Source organism: Lepisosteus oculatus, chromosome 9, assembly GCF_040954835.1.
Source record: "Lepisosteus oculatus isolate fLepOcu1 chromosome 9, fLepOcu1.hap2, whole genome shotgun sequence".
NCBI lineage: Eukaryota > Metazoa > Chordata > Actinopteri > Semionotiformes > Lepisosteidae > Lepisosteus > Lepisosteus oculatus.
The window spans coordinates 46,700,720-46,717,519 of NC_090704.1; the positions used below are offsets into that span (position 1 = coordinate 46,700,720).

The 16,800-nt window shown below is 52.8% G+C and overlaps 1 protein-coding gene across 1 annotated transcript; it reads left to right on the forward strand.

The window, feature by feature from the left end:
- Positions 1-13: 13 nt before the first annotated feature.
- crlf3 (cytokine receptor-like factor 3) lies at positions 14-16,246 on the forward strand. Its single transcript, XM_069194659.1, has 9 exons — positions 14-122; positions 5,716-5,844; positions 9,179-9,386; positions 10,193-10,280; positions 10,578-10,755; positions 10,967-11,189; positions 12,054-12,192; positions 12,744-12,856; positions 13,457-16,246. The coding sequence occupies exons 2-9, from the start codon at positions 5,728-5,730 to the stop codon at positions 13,717-13,719; spliced, it is 1,329 nt and encodes a 442-aa protein (XP_069050760.1). The 5' UTR covers positions 14-122; positions 5,716-5,727; the 3' UTR covers positions 13,720-16,246.
- Positions 16,247-16,800: the final 554 nt, after the last annotated feature.

The following is a 16,800-nucleotide window of genomic DNA, read 5'->3' on the forward strand; positions in this document are numbered from 1 at the left end:
CCCGCCGGGGCCCCGGATGCGCTGAGTGACAGCGGAGAGGTCTCGAGAAGTTTGCTGCACTCCAGCTGCAGCGGAGACTCAGTTCGCAGCCCGAATATGAGCCTGGACTGACCTCGGAAAAGGTAACGATCTCGTCTCCTCCGCGTTTTCCCACTCCGGGGATGCGCCTGCCTTACAGGCCACGTTTATAAAACAACTTTTAAAAAAAATCGCAGGCTGTTATTACACGCGTTAACAAATATCAAAGTTGGGTGTGTTTTCTTTAAATACCCCAGAGGAAGTACTGCAGAAGACCCGAACTTAAAGATGGAACGGGCTTCTTTGTTTTGCAATAAACTAGGGGTCAGAAGCATTTTTTTTCTGAATCCTTCACTTTAATATCGGAGACCTGAACACCTTGTTTATGGTTGTAGCGAACACTTTTAAGTCACGTTGGAACTGACGTCGAGTTCTTTGTAGCTCCGTGCCTGGTCATTTTGAGAGCAATTTAGAACCCTGATTTTTTTTTCTTAAGGAGCAGTAGGGTATAAAGCAATATGCCAATTCCAACTAAAACACCAGCCCTTTCCAGGAATGTGTCGCATGTGTCGCGGAGCTGCGGTGCGGAAGTGTGAGAGAGTCAGTTAGCTTACTCATTCTGGTGCCGGCTGGGGCTCGTCCCTCGCCCTGCAGCCGGCCTGGGTCGTGATGTGGGGCGGGCAGCCTGCACCACGGCTCTGGCAGACCTCTGGCTTAGCGTCTCAGGAATCGGCTCCAAAGCTGAGTGCAGCTCCCGCAAGCCCTTCAATCCCGGGGCCAGTCCACGGTGTCTGGGTCGGGGCTCTGCTGTAGCTGCGCCGGGAGGCAGGCGGGAGAGCACACAGACTGCCCAGTGACCAACTCCTGCAAACCTGCAGAGTGAGCCCGCTTTTCAGGAAACCCTTAAGAATGAGGGTCAATCTCGTGTTACCATAAATAGATACGGAATGTGCCGCTTTTCCAAATAGTGGTGTTATGGCCGGAACCCACGGCGAGCGCTGTCTGAGCAGACTGTGAGGGAGCTGATTTAGGCGCTGGTGTGAAACCCTTGGTTTTGGGGACCCTGGACAGGCTCCTACAAGGAGCTCCTCCTTGCATTCTCTGATATATCTGCAGCATGAAGTCAGTTGGTTGTGTGGGATTAATCTCTTTCCCTTATGCATGTTTCCTCATGCAGGATCAACAAATTGCTTTTTATTCATTGATGCTCCATTTGAAGGTAACATGACAATCGAGGCAGTCTGCCGGTCTCATTTCCCCCAGTTGCAAGTGATGCACCTTGTTTTTCTAGTAAAAAGAGACAAGTATACATGTCACCCTGGACTGCCAGATTCCGGGCACAATCCTCCTGTTGTTTCTTGCCGGTGACGACGTTCGGACACGGTTCGGATCCATTCTTTTGCAAAAAAGTAACCAGCTTCCCAGCCTGCAGCAGCAGGGCCTGGTCCTTCTCCTGTGGACTGAAACAGGTTGACGTGAGCTCGTGCCACAGCACTAGAAGGTTGTGTTTATCCCCCTGCTGTTCAGCAGCAGCCTGTTCAAGAGGAGCTCTCTGTGCAGTGGCATGCCATTGTACTGAAACGGTCCAAGCTATCTTCAGACGAGACTTCGCCAACAGTCTTGTGTGATATTGCTTGTGCAGATATTGGCCGTCATGGCAAGCTGATGCCCAGAGGAGTCAGAAAGCTCGATTCTGAGTATATACGGCTGTAGCCTGCTGTATAAATGTACCAGACACGTAGTCTGTTTGCACAGTTTGATGCATGCTGCAAGGGCTGGGGTCCCTGCTGCAACTTGGGGCTCCCAAGCAGACAAAAAGGTGGGGTACAGATTCAGTGGAGGTTCACAGGGCTCTCTCTTGGCAGGCAAACCTTTTGCTCTGTAAATGTACTGTAGGCCGCCTGCGTCCGTCCTTCCCAGTGATCCATTGTAGGCTTGTGCACGTGGCACCAGGCCTGCTGTAGGACGGATCTGGAACTGGCCTCATGGCAGGGGACTGCATGTGGGACAATTGGTCTTGCCTTCCGTATGACAACATGGAAACCGATCAAACTCCTGTTCCACTCCAGGTGGATCCGTGTCGGGTTTTTCCGTCTTCCGACGGAGAACAGAATGCCTGTGCGTCGGGTTTTGCTACGTTACTTTGAACAGCTTTGCACATGCAGACGAAATGTGCTGTTTTTTTTCCCCTCATGGGTCCAATGTGTTCTGGGGCCGGCAGCTGGTAAACACCGGAACGGCTCAAAGTGCTGTGCGCTGGGAGTTGGACTGGCTTCCCCGTACTGCACTGAGGTCTTTTACACTCAGACTGAAACCTTGCCCAAAGGTCGCGCTGCAGTAGAATTGTGCTGCTCACTTCTGAAGCTCGGAATCCTCCTTCACAAAGAGGAAACTGCAGCTTGTCTCGTCTTGTTAAAACAGTCTCGTTTTGCCTCGTGTCTTCTCGGATGGGCTGTAGGCTCCAACTTGAAGTTGTTGTGTGGTGTAACATTGTTTCTTGCTTTAGCCTGGTGTGCCATCTGTAAGTTCTGTCGGGTATCTAACCCTACAGCAGTTTCTGGGAGACAGAACTGCTTCAGTAGTGGGTATATTATTCGCAGCTAAACAGTTAATTACTGCAGGAGAAAAATAATGCAGGATTGTATGAATCAACTGTAGTTGTAGTTTTTAGATCATTAAAAAACTTTATTACTCAGCTGTGAGATCCGCCCAGTACAGCAGGTACAGCTCAGTTCCAGGGTCAGACTGTCTGGATCCTGGAAAAACTCTGGTCACTTCTTTGTCCCTGACTGGGGTGCAGTTTTCTATAATTAAAGCAGCAGAAATACAGCAGGCATGCGGCTCAGGTTTCACAGTTACTCAGCTTTAAGTCGGTGAGATTTTTATTAAGACAATATGGACAGTTTTATTACAGAGGCCATCTGGACGCGGTCCATGTGTTCGCTATTAACCAGGCATTATAAAATACATAATGCGGGCAAGTTCAGGTTTAAATTTTTGGTGTAGCAAAGAGCACCTCATTCTCTTATACAGTACGTGTGAAAATTCAGAGCTAGGGCACCGTGTGTAACAGGAGTTGGATAGTCTGGAGTGACGTGGGCGCATGTGACTGGTGTGTGTGGAAACAATGAGCTGAGCTGGGAGCGCTCCACAGCAGTGGCCTGTGCAGACCTGCTTGCGCGCTGATGCGGCTCTGAGTTCATCTTCATCTGAAAGGCCTGCACTGAACCCTTCTGTTGCTGTAAACTAGGGAGCTCTCTTGCTTTCAAGCAAAGTCCGAGAGTCCAGCAGTCGCGCCGTCAGTGAGTCAGCATGGTGTGGCGGCCCTGGGAGGAGCGTGTCAGAGGTGGCTGGTCTAGCTGTCTTGCTGGGGTGCGGGGCAGGACAGTGCGAACCAGCGCGCATCACATCTGTGCACATCTGTGCCCTGTGGGAGTGGAGGAGGGGGCACAGACCAGGCGGTCTCGCAGGAAGCACATGGCAGGACCCCCGGAAGCCTTCAAGTGAAGAATCTGCTGGGGTGTGTGAGTTCAAGGAAGTGGGTGATGACTAGATTTCACACTGCAGACTCTCTCTGCGCTTCCTGCCTGCTCTGCCCTGACTTGTAGGGTAAAACCGGAAACGTGTCAAAACATCTTATTCAGTCGGCAGAGGTTTTTTTTGCCTTCCCCACTTCCGTATTTCAGTAATCGCATGCTGGCATCGGGTTTTGCAAGGGCGATGCGCCTGACTGCGGCGCTCGGGCTGGCCGGGGCGCGAGACAGTGCGCCTGGGGTTTGCGAGAGAGTGTGCTGGGGGGGTGTTGTCCTGCTCCGTGTGCCCCCACCCTCAGTGTTGAACAGACAGAGATGGGCTGGATGGGCCTTCTCTCTGCTCTAGTACATGTGGTCAACTGTCCAGCATTGGTAGGGACACCAGTGTTCTGAATGAGCGGGTGATGAGGCCCGGGCTTGAACCTGTGACACTGGCTCCAGCGCTGCTTGTCCCTGTCCGGAGCACAGAGTCAGTCAAGTGATCGAGGAACGGAGGTCTTGTAGCTCAGAGAAACAGCAGCAATGACAACGAGAGACTTTATTTTGATAGTAAGTTGAAAAGCATCCTGGAGAGGCGGACAGCCCTCCTCTGTTCCCTCTGGAACAGGAGCGAGGAGTGGCTCTGTGCCTGCGGACAGCGGAGAGCCCGCCGAGTGGCCAGCTGCCCTCAGCCCTCTCCTAAAAGTCAGTCGATTAAAAGCTCCTCCTCCAAGGTCGTGTGTGCTCCTCCTAGCTGTGTGCAGCGCTCTGAGCACACGCAGGTTGGGCATTGCTTTCTGTTTCTCCCGGGCCGTGGTGACCCAGTTTCTTCTTCAAGAGACTGACACTGCGCTCGCTGGCTCGTCAAAGCTGTACTGGCTGTTCTCCAGACACGCAGCCCAAGGGAGGCGGCAGCCCCCGGACTCTGCGCCGCCTCTGTCCCTCTTCAATCCTCTGGTCAGTAGAACTGCTCGCCCAAGTCAGGTGGTTGTCATGATAAAACAGGGACCAGCCTCAGGCAAGCCTCAGTATAAGTATAACACGATGGTATTTGGTACAGATGAAAACGGAATAATTCAGCATCTGAAATGCTTCAGCTTTTTGGCAGTTCTGTCTTCGGCCAGTAATCTCACTCTGAGCTGTAGAGATCGTCGACAGCCACAGACAGTCAGGGAGTTAAAGTAATATAGTAGTCTCTGTCTCTACAGGGGTTGGGGGTAGCTGGGGATCCCCCACAGCCTTCCTGAGACAGTAGAGTGGGGGCCTGGGTCTGCCCTAATGGGCAACAGCCCATCCGCCATAATATTGTTATTAATAATCATCATCATTCTGGACCCTCCACTCAAAGTGCTTTACAGGTAATGGGGATCCCCTCCACCAGCACCAGTGTGCAGCCCCACCTGGATGATGCGCCAGTCCGCTCCCCACACACCAGCTCTCAGTGGGGAGGAGAGCAGAGTGATGGAGCCAGTTCAGAGAGGGGGGTTATTAGGAGGCCATGATGGGTAAAGGTGGGGGGGAGGTTTGGCCAGGACGCCGGGGTAACACCCCTACTCTTTTCTAGAGACGCCCTGGGATTGTTTTTTTTCAGTATTGTGTCCTCATCACTATACTGGGGCATTAGGACCCACACAGACTGCAGGGTGAGCGCCCCCTACTGGTTCCAAAAACACCTCTTCCAGCAGAAGCCTGAGCTCTCCCAGGAGTCCCCCCTCCAGGTCCTGGCCAGGCTCACACCTGCTGGGCTCCAGTGGGCTGCCTGTGCTGAGTGGCAGGGTGAAAGAGCTGCTGGCTGCACTTTAATACAATGCAGCAGTGTAGACGACACAGTTGTGTTATGTGCACCTTGTGTCTGAAACACGCTTATTCACCGATTTAATAAATGGCAATGGAGATCTTGTTTCTGAAACTCCCCAGGTTTGAGAAGGGCCCCTCTTCAGAGTTTACTGGGCTACTCTTTACGGTGATTTAGCCAACGCGCTCGTGTAGGAAGGGGTCCAGCGTGGCCGGCAGCAGCAGTGCAGAGGCAGCGGACAGGTGTGGGAGGATCTGGAGGCGGAGCCTGTGGGGGGCCCTGCAGGCCGGTGGGACAGGGCTCGGGTGGGTCGGGATGCAGGCGTGGGAGCGAGGTGCTCTGTGACGGAGCCTGACCGGCGTCATGGCGGTGCTTGTGTTTTGCGGGCAGGCGGCCGGCAGGATGTCGATCGAGGTGGAGGCGCTGCTGCAGGAGGCGAAGGAGAGCATCGAGGCGGCGCAGAACTACAGGAGCGAGCTGCAGCTGCGCCTGCAGGGGCTCGTCCAGGCGCGCAAACAGGTAAGAACAGGCGCGCAAACAGGCAAGAACAGGCGCGCAAACAGGCAAGAACAGGCGCGCAAACAGGCAAGAACAGGCGCGCAAACAGGCAAGAACAGGCGCACAAACAGGCAAGAACAGGCGCGCAAACAGGCAAGAACAGGCAAGAACAGGCAAGAACAGGCAAGAACAGGCGCGCAAACAGGCAAGAACAGGCGCGCAAACAGGCAAGAACAGGCAAGAACAGGGGCGCAGACAGGCAAGAACAGGGGCGCAGACAGGCAAGAACAGGGGCGCAAACAGGCAAGAACAGGCGCGCAAACAGGCAAGAACAGGCGCGCAAACAGGCAAGAACAGGCAAGAACAGGCGCGCAAACAGGCAAGAACAGGCAAGAACAGGGGCGCAAACAGGCAAGAACAGGGGCGCAAACAGGCAAGAACAGGGGCGCAAACAGGCAAGAACAGGCGCGCAAACAGGCAAGAACAGGCGCGCAAACAGGCAAGAACAGGCAAGAACAGGCAAGAACAGGCAAGAACAGGCAAGAACAGGCGCGCAAACAGGTAAGAACAGGCGCGCAAACAGGCAAGAACAGGCGCGCAAACAGGCAAGAACAGGCGCGCAAACAGGCAAGAACAGGCGCGCAAACAGGCAAGAACAGGCAAGAACAGGGGCGCAAACAGGCAAGAACAGGGGCGCAAACAGGCAAGAACAGGGGCGCAAACAGGCAAGAACAGGGGCGCAAACAGGCAAGAACAGGGGCGCAAACAGGCAAGAACAGGCGCGCAAACAGGCAAGAACAGGCGCGCAAACAGGCAAGAACAGGCAAGAACAGGCAAGAACAGGCAAGAACAGGCGCGCAAACAGGTAAGAACAGGCGCGCAAACAGGCAAGAACAGGCGCGCAAACAGGCAAGAACAGGCGCGCAAACAGGCAAGAACAGGCGCGCAAACAGGCAAGAACAGGCGCGCAAACAGATAAGAACAGGTGTGAGAGAAACAGGTGTGAGAGGAAGAGCTAAGAGAACAGGTGTAACAGGAAGAGGTAAGAACAAGTGTGACAGAGGATCCACTGTCTGAGAACGCATTAATGCATAGCTAAGAGCCTATAAAGAGATGTAGATACTATATATGTCCACACATGGGCCGCAAGATTAATAACTGGCCTTAAGGAGTCTGAAAAGGAGGAACTTGATGTTCTCACTCTCAGTAAAAGACATTGAGAGGTTTGACAGAGGTTTTCAAAATTTTTTATGGGTTCCCGTTTTTGTTTCGAATTATGATGGGGAGCAGAACTCGGGGGCGTGAGTGAGAGTGGTTTACGGTTCACGATTCTTCACAGACGCTCGTCAATTCGAGACTTAGGGCTGCCTGGAGCAGAATACTGGGGTGCACTGTGCAGGCGGAGAGGCTGGGATTTTCCCCCAGTGCAGAGAGATGAAGGCCGAGCGGCGAGGGGCTGGGAGCGTGCGGGCCCGCGGAGCCGCCCCACCCGTCCCGGGACTGCCTGTCCCCAGCGGTGCAGGCCTGAGCCAGAGTGGGAGCCGCGCGCGAGGATGCCCCTCCCATCCCCCTAATCATCCCCGCGAGCTTCCTCCCGCTCCACCAGCCCGCTGTAAACAATACTGGTATTTCCTGCTCCTCTTAAGGGACACCAGATGGGAGTCTGGCGAATAAGAAACAGTCCGGCTCTTCCCTCAACCCCGCTGCTGTCTTTGCGGGCTGGCCACGTGCTGGCTGCATCGCTCCGCGCTTGAGCGCCGCCCTGTCCTTTAAGACGCAGTGCTGCACTCGCAGCCTCTCGAGCAGCGGCCGCAGGTGAGGCAGGGTGCAGGGGGCGCCCCGAGTCGCAGCTCCGCGTCTGTCGCGGCAGGGGGCCCGGAGCCATTCCCACATTTCCGAGCGGACTGCCGAGGAGCTCGGGCCTCGATCACGTCAGCGGAGTCCGCAGTCAGGAAAACGTTTCTGGATCCTGAAAGGGTCGGTCTAGCGGATCCAAACATTCCCCACGGGGGGGGCTTCCTGAGTGACCACCACCCGCAGGCCGGCTGCTCCCAGCTAAATCGTTTCTCTTCCCACCCAGAAAGCTGTCAGATATTCCAGCACGTTGCGATGGGGTACTGTGAAGAGCGTCCTGCAGGAATGCGTGGTGTTGTCCTCAGTTATGGGCTTTTATTGCACTTGAATCAAATCCTCGTGTCTCGCCTGTTCCTCGGTTCCATGCCCGTCTGCTCTCTGTGTCTCATGTGGGTTTCAGTTTCCTGCAGAGGGGGGCTCTGTCTCTCCCTGTCTGCTGAGAGCCCTGCAAGTGTGATAAGGCCCTGTAATAACACAGCTGTCCTGCCTGCTCCCGCAGCGCTGTGTCCGTCAGTATCTCCCTGGCGGGGCCCTGCGGCACTGTCGGCGCACTGCTCCTGAAATAGAGCGCAGAGTGAGGTCACTCTTGCTCTGCCGACGCAGGGGAAATGAGGAAGCTCTTATGTTCTCGCTGAAGTGTAAGATAATTACAGGAACAGTGACATTAGCCTCCACATCAGTGTCTGAAGCACTGCTGTCTGGGGACTGAATCAGATATTTGGTGGTTTTATTTACCTCCTGATTCCTATCAGTTCAAAAGTTTGGACTTTTTCTTTGGGGAGGTGGTTGAGGGGGACACTGAGTGTGATCTTCATCCAGTCCTTCGCTCGGTTCTGCCCACAAGCCCGGATGTCAGCAGACAAAATGGCACCGCCGGGAGCGGGCGGGTCACCGCGGCACCTCTCAGTCCGGTGTCCAGGCCGCCAGCGAAGAGAAGACGTGTCGCGTTCTGAGAAACACCGCTTCCTGGGGAGGAGTCAGGCCTCTCGCTTCCTGAGAGCCAGACAGCTTCCTGTTTGATAGGTCGTTGACACTTTGAGATGTTACTGCCTGGGTGTGTGTGGGCACCTGCAGCTGGCATCTGCGTTTCCTCCACAGCAGCGCGCAGACCTCAGAGTTCACAGATTAGATTTAAAACTGTAGTTTCACGTGTTTGGTTTTTTCCCCTTTTATTCCAATCCGGGCCTGAAAGATTTGTGTTTACCTGGGAAATTAATGTTCTGGAGAGCCCAGTCTCAGGTTGTGGGTTCGAATCCCAGGGGGAACATTGCTGTTGTGCCCTTGAGCAAGGCCCTGCAATCACAGGTACCCAGCTACAGAAATGGCTGTTAGATCTGACGTTGCTGGGCAGCTTGTTCCACACTCCCACCGCTCTTTATGTACAGTAATGCCTCCCGTCCTGGCTTGAGAGAAGCCGGGCTGGTAGGTCCGATGTGGCTGGGCAGCTTGTTCCCCACTGCCACCCCCGCCCCTTGACCCGCTGCGGTTCTGCCTGTTCCAGATCCGGGGCAGCGCCACGCAGACCCGGGAGGTGCTGAGGCAGCACTTCCAGGAGCTGCAGGGGTCAGTGAGCCGGCTGCTGAGCGAGCGGCTGGCCGAGCTGCTGCGCGAGGTGGACGCCATCGAGCAGGAGAGTGTGCGGCCGCTGGACGACTGCCAGAAGCTGATCGAGAACGGCGTGAGCACCGCCGACGAGCTGCTGAGGGAGGGTCAGTACGCCGCACTCGCGCACTCGATGGGCACGCAGGACCGGTACAGATCAGCGCACCGCCCAGCTCTAGAGGGTCCAGTCCTGGTCCTGCAGGGTCAGTGTGTCCGCAGGGGGTCCAGTCCTGGTCCTGCAGGGTCAGTGTGTCTGCAGGGGGTCCAGTCCTGGTCCCGCAGGGTCAGTGGGTCTGCAGGGGGTCCAGTCCTGGTCATACAGGGTCAGTGTGTCTGCAGGGGGTCCAGTCCTGGTCCCGCAGGGTCAGTGTGTCCGCAGGGGGTCCAGTCCCGGTCCCGCAGGGTCAGTGTGTCTGCAGGGGGTCCAGTCCCTGTCCCGCAGGGTCAGTGTGTCTGCAGGGGGTCCAGTCCTGGTCATACAGGGTCAGTGTGTCTGCAGGGGGTCCAGTCCTGGTCATACAGGGTCAGGGTGTCCGCAGGGGGTCCAGTCCTGGTCCTGCAGGGTCAGTGTGTCCGCAGGGGGTCCAGTCCTGGTCATACAGGGTCAGTGTGTCTGCAGGTGTCCAGTCCTGGTCCTGCAGGGTCAGTGTGTCCGCAGGGGGTCCAGTCCTGGTCCTGCAGGGTCAGTGTGTCCGCAGGGGGTCCAGTCCTGGTCATACAGGGTCAGTGTATCTGCAGGGGGTCCAGTCGTGGTCCCGCTGTACTGGACTCTACTGTATGTCCAACACTGCTGCAGGCTGAAGAGGCAGGAGCAGCTGCTCCAGGCCCATGTGTTTTACTCTCCTGCTCCTGGTGGAGCTGTGATCTCACCCGGCAAAGGTGACGATTGCCTCGATGCCTCTCCCTGCCCCAGGTGAGGCCGCTCTGCGCTGTGGGATTGGAGAGAAGGATGACAAGCTGGGCAGCTTCACGAAGAAGGCTCTGCAGATCCAGCTGGACAGGTGAGGGGCTGGCACTCTGGCAGCGTGGGGACGCTGTACTGATCAATCCAGCGTGAACTCCAGAGCCAGTGGATGTTTATAATAATTATGATTCCTTACCCTTATATAGTCCTTTTCTGGACACTCCACTCAAAGTGCTTTACAGGTAATGGGGATCCCCTCCACCCCCACCGGTGTGCAGCTCTCAGTGGGGAGGAGGCCTCTGCCTCTCCTTATCGCTGTACCACGGCTCGGTGTGAGAACAGGCTTGATGTTGCCTCCTGCCCATTTGCTTTCCTCTCGCGCTCTCTCTGCCAGCTTGCCCGAGGTGCCCTCGCTTGTGGAGGTGCCCTGCTTGTCGGCCCAGCTGGACGACTCCCTGCTCCCGGGCGTGAAGGAGAGGATCTTCAGCCACGGCAGCGTGGCCTCGCACCCCCCCGTCCAGATCGACGAGCTGGTGGAGCGGCCGGGGGGCATCCTGGTGCGCTGGTGCAGGGTGAGAGCCCCGCCCCCGCCCGCCGAGCCCATGTCGTGGCCGGGTGCCATTCGGTAACGAGCAGGGGAGCAGGAGCCAGGAGCTGCAGGACCCACGGGGGCACCACGCACTCTACAGATTCCTGGGGATTTAATCAATGAGGTGAACTAGACTGGGGCCGGAGTTCGCTCCCGGCGGCTGCGTCTCCTCAAGCTTCTCTCGCCCCTCGCAGGTAGACGACGACTTTGTGGCCCAGGACTACCGTCTGCAGTACCGGAGGGGCGCGGCCGGCCAGTACGAGGAGGCCTACATCGGGAAGGAGACGGAGTTCATCGTGCTGCACATCGACCCGCACACCGACTACCTGTTCCGCGTGTGCGCCAGGGGAGACGGGAGGCGCGAGTGGAGCCCCTGGAGCATCCCGCAGACCGCCTGCACCACCCTGGCGCCTCATGGTACGGCCCCCTCCCGCCTGCAGGTGGCGGCGACGCCCACCTCCTCCACACGGCAGCCAGGGGTGCTTACCTGTGGCATTCTGGGGTGGTGATACTTTTGGTTTGCAGTGTAAAAATATAAATAAGAATGTAATCTGCCTTCCTGCGTTTAAAAAAATTACTTATACTTTAAACTGACAGCTTTTTTACACAGTCAAGCACCAACATGGCTAAAATCAAAGCACGATGATCATACTATTACCTGTGATGCAGTACAGTTAAATACAGTATTATGCACCTTACATGTAATAGTAGGAGAATAACTGGTTTTGTTTCCCCTTTTCTTATGCTAAAGGCCCAACTACAAGACCTACAGAACTAAAGAAAATATAGAGCTCATGTCCTGATTGGTCTGCTGGTTGTTTCCTGTTTGTCTGCAGTGTTATCTGTTTCTTGAACTCAAAACTGGAGCATTTGAGATTGTAAATATTTCTGAAAAGGATCTAAATAAATTACAATGCTTTTCTCCTAAACAGATAAGGGTTGCTTAAAAACAACAATTATAGTCTAAAAGAAGGTGGGAAAACAAACAATAGGAAACCAGATGCACTAATTATAGACCTCTGTCACTACAAAATGTGAACCACAAAGGGTTCGTGTAGGTAGCGTTGTTCCTGCGGTTTCTTATCTTCCTTACATTACAGACCACTATCAGTGCAGAGTCGCGTCTACTCTGGTGCACATCTGTATAGTTGTAATTAATGACGGAAGTGAATTCTGGATAGTGGTATTGATGAGTGGTGACTGTCTTGTAGTTGTTACTCAGTAGTGATATCGGTCTGTAGTTAAGGAAGACGCTGATCTTGGTGCGTCTCTTCTGTGCAGAGTGGCGCGTGGGCAGCGAGGGGTACAGCCTGAGCAGCCGGAGGAACATCGCCCTGAGGAACGACATGCCGCCCGCCCGAGCCGGCGTTCTGTACTCCAGCTCCCCGACCTACTTCTGCGGACAGACCCTCACCTTCAGGTGGGTCTGCTGTCACCCCCGACGTGTGTACTGTGACATACAGGGGTGCAGTCCAGCGGTGCTTATAGGGAGCTTTAAATGGATAACTGGGGAGTTCTGGGGAGCACAGCATGTTGAACTAATTTAGCAAGGAGTTAGATGAAGTTTAGGAGAGCTCCTGTGGCCCAAAGTCTGGAAGATACCTCTGGTTATCAAGGACTGGGGCAGCAGAGCCCTGACATAGGCCGTGCCTTTCAGAGAGAAGTTCATTCTGCTCTAATCTCCTTGACATGGGCTAGCTTCGCGTACCTCCTCACATCCATGCTGTGACATTATCATTATTAACATTGTGGGTGCTGGACTAAGTGGCTGGCATTGGAGAATTATGAGAAGATAACTGCATGTTCCAGGATACAGGAAATCTGAAGTGATTTGCGTCGGATTTAGGGGAGAGAATAAACAGAACCTCCTCTTTAGGCAGGGATGGCATTTCCGGGCATGAGGCTGTAGCGTGCAGACTGGAGCTCGTCTCGATGTCGCCTTTCTTATGGCTCCCAATTCATTCCCTGCAGGATTGTGAGCACCGGGCAGCCAGACCGGCGTGACAGCGTGGGCGTGTGTGTGGACTGCACGGACGGAGAGGACTCGCTGCAGAGAGACAAGGCAGTCTGCATTTCCACCAGCGGTGAGCTATGGCTCTGACCTCTGACCTCTGGCCCTCAGACAGCCCCTGCTCTCCTCACTCTCCTCCGCCAGTCCCCGTCCCCTGACATTTGATCAGATCCCACCAGCTCCCTTCTCCCTATTCCCTGCCGAGCTGGGAGAGCTGCATGGGACATAGGGCGCTCGCTTTCCTCTTTCCCATCTACTACTGCAGGGCTGCGATGATGTGACAGTTGCCAGAGTGCGCCAGTCGAGGAGGAGAGCAGAGTGATGAAGCCAGTTCAGAGAGGGGGGTTATTAGGAGGCCATGATTGGTAAAAGCCAGGGGGAAATTTGGCCAGGAAGAGAAACACCCTGTCCCCATCCCTATACCGGGGCATTAGGACCCACAAAGACTGCAGGGTGAGCGCCCCCTGCTGGCCCTTCTAACACCTCTTCCAGCAGCAGCCTTAGCTTTCCCAGGAGTCTCCAATCCAGGTACTGGCCAGGCTCACACCTGCTCATGTGTGATTAACCCACCAAAAATTAAAACAAGGGATCTCATTAAAGCAGCCAGATTCTTCCAGTGAATTCCAAGCTGGTTTTTACCCTTAAGTAACCCTCCTGCTAATCTCCCCCCCAGGTGCTGTGTTTGTGAACGGCAAGGAGATGACCAACCAGCTGCCCGCGGTCACCGTTGGGTCTGCCGTGACCTTTGACATGGAGGTTGTTAGCCTGTTTCCTGTGAACAACGACATCAGCGACGGGGGGAACTTCAAACTGAGAGTTACGATTGGCTCGGGCAACAGGGAGGTAGTGTTTGACTGGGTCCTGGATCAGGGAGTGGACTGCCTGTTTTTCGGATGTTCGTTTACCTACCCGGGATGGAAGGTGTTGGTGTTCTGATCCGGGCGGGGCAGAGCTGCAGCATGGCTTTCTCCAGAGACTTAGCAGGCTGGAATTAAACAGGTCAGGCAGAGTGGTTATGCTAACTGGGGCCTTAGGTGTGTTGCACACAATCCTACCATAGATTCAGCGAGTGTCAGTTGACACAAATCGTGGACTTTTTTAAAGTAGTTAAAATTCATGTATTGTGTCCAGTAAGTGAAATCCTCAGAACAATTTAACTAATCCCCTGTTGCTCTGATCAGCTGGGCTTCATTTTTGGGGCTTTGTCAAGGGTCTCTGAAGGTCACTTGACCCAGCCAGCGGGTTCTGCAGTCTGATGGGCTTCAAACCCAATCCCTATAAACACACTGCCTTCCCACAATGCCCTGCACCATGTGCAAATTTTAATAATGAATATGGCCGACATTCCTCTACCTACACTGTGTACTCCAAATGACACTTGACAGATCAATCAATGCTCAGCAATCTCCAGGGAGATAAACTGATATCAGGGATTAATAATAATAAACCGACACAAGTTGCCTTAGCCAAGAGTAGAGAAGTCATGCTGCACGCCTCCTCAGTTAATGTCTCAAGGAGCTGAAAGGAATGGTCTCAGGCAAGATGCAAGAAACCCAACTCTTCGTTTTTTTACTTCTTCTTTTTTTGCTGAGACAATCTTAAAAACCTTTGCGTTGAACTTCAGTTGTGAAAGTGGAGGCCGGTGGGCTTTGGGGACCCCTGGTGTCCAGAGAGGTGCCTCCAGCTGTCTGCGGCAGCCGCCTGCTCCCTCGCTCACAGAGCTCCCTCGGCCAATCGCACACCTGCAGGGAGACAGCTTGCCTGAGAAATGTGACTCCTTTACTGGCGAAGTGTTCTGTTGGAAAAGTGTTGAAAGATGAAATGGTGAAGACACTTTTCGATCTATGAGCCAAACATGCTACCATTATGATATATTTAACTTAACCAGAGAGAAAGAGTTTGTCAACGGTTTACAGTTGTGACAAGATAATGCCAAGAATAAATATTGGATTTTTAAGGTCACGTTCCTTTTTAGAACGTGTGTCCTCCTCTTGTCGTGATTTATATTAATCTTTAGTAGGAAAATACGTCTTTACTGAAAGCTAGATATACCATATGGTCGTCTCCTGTCTGTAACCCTCCTTAAATATACAGGTACGTCAGGAAATTGAGTCTCCACTTGATGTGAATAATCTAGTATTTCCAGTAATGGAAATGTAACTCCCTGCTACTCGTCTCTCGTCATGTAATGGGGAACAGTTTTCCTCGCTGTAATCTCCCACCCCGCTTGAATATAGTGCCTTTGATTGATTTCTGGAGGCTCTTTGCCCAAGACCCCAGAACAGGTACTGAGCTTGCGTGCGGAGCAAGAGCTCTCCAGCGGGTCAGTATTACCTGGAGGAGTTACAAAGCAGGTGCTGCCTGTGCCCGTCCCAGGACCTCACCTGTGCTGCCTTCTTGTTTCATTGTGAACTGGGCTTGTTTTTTTACCAAAGATATTTTAATATTTTATTAATTAAAAGGCTCTTTTTATCTTTCCTCTTCTTTATAGTCAACTTTTAATTGGATGGAAAAAACCATTCTAAGTCATACAGTGTCTCTCTTTTCGTATCCCCCGTTACTCTTCTCCCTGGGGGGATTCAGGGGCTGAGAGTTTTCATTCTTTTTTGAGCTTTTCTTCTTTGTTCTGGATGTTTGAATAAGGCAAGTAGGGAGCAATAAGGCAAGTAGCATCACCGTATCAGAGCCTCACAAACAGTCCCGTTTAAAGAAAGCCGACCTCGAAAATAAAAATGCATTTTCCCGAGTGTGGACGGATGGTAGTAGCTACAGTACTTGGTGGATGTACCCTACGTGTGACGTTGTCTCTCTCCGTGAAGAAAACGTAGAAGACAGTTTCCTCTTTCCTCGTGCAAAGCTGAGCCCGTGCCGCAGGGCGAGGATGTGGTGTTAATGTGGAGCCCCTGGGGCGGTTTCCTGCCGTGTAGGTGTAATGGCGACCAAGGGGTTTCGCTAATTGATGTGGAAAGAACCATCTGAATGTCTGAACGAGCAGGTACTGATTTTCCCAGCGAGACCGGTTTCTTCGTTTCCTGGAGGGCAGGTTGGAGAGCCGCACATTTTCTTCTCTAGGTTTTTTTTTTTTCCAAGTGCCTCTCCCATTTAGCACGGCAGTTGAACTACACTTTTCTGCTTAGATCAGGCTCTTTCTGCTATACGGCAATCGCATGTTTCCCCCACTTCAAAGCCCACTATTGCTGTGAGGTTACAGACTGTGCCTCTTTATACAGAAACCTTTAGAAAATGTGACTTCATTATAACTTAAAATGTTTTTCTCTGGGATGACATACCTCATTGTTGCCTATGCCTACTTAAACATGCATATTTTTTTCTTGTAACGTATGAAAGCTACAGAATGCAGGTTTCAATTTTTTTTGCAACTTGATTTGTATGCTTGTTGTTACACCTTACGTGACATGTTGTAATAAATTCTTGGAATACAATAAAGACATTTGCAGGCCAAGAGGTTTAAAGGATATTTTTAAAAACAAACAAAAACCAGTTCAGCGATTTATTTTTGGCTGGTTACTACTCGTGATTATAATCGAGAATCCTTTTTTATATTTAGCCTTTAAAGGTGCTCATATTTAAATCCATTAATTTTTTTTTTGTATAAGAATCATCAGGAAACTAAAAGTATAGATTTATACCACATTGATAGATTAATTCAGGTGGGGTTTAATATACTAATGAGGGAGAACGTGATAATTTCACAAACTTTATTCAATCAAGCTCTGTTTAGCCAAGCTGCAATATGCTCTTTCAAGTCTCTGCCATTCCATCATGAATAATTCCAGACGCATGTGGATGTTTACAGCAGTTTCTGAATCCCGCAGTGTGCGCACACCTCTCACCTCCGGATTTCATTACAATGGAGCTCAAACCCACTGAACAGTTTTCAGCACCAAGGACATAACCCTGTCAACTGTCCTTTCCAGGCTGGTGAGAAAGAGCGTCTCTGAAGAAACAGACCCAATGTATCAGTTCCACCAAGTGAAACCCAACATCAAGCACTGC

Excerpts from the sequence above, each read along its gene's own strand:
- crlf3 (XM_069194659.1), top strand. The coding sequence starts at position 5,728 with ATGTCGATCGAGGTGGAGGCGCTGCTGCAGGAGGCGAAGGAGAGCATC. Across the intron at positions 5,845-9,178 it reads TCGTCCAGGCGCGCAAACAG|ATCCGGGGCAGCGCCACGCA; the intron begins GTAAGAACAGGC and ends TGCCTGTTCCAG. Across the intron at positions 10,756-10,966 it reads TCCTGGTGCGCTGGTGCAGG|GTAGACGACGACTTTGTGGC; the intron begins GTGAGAGCCCCG and ends CGCCCCTCGCAG.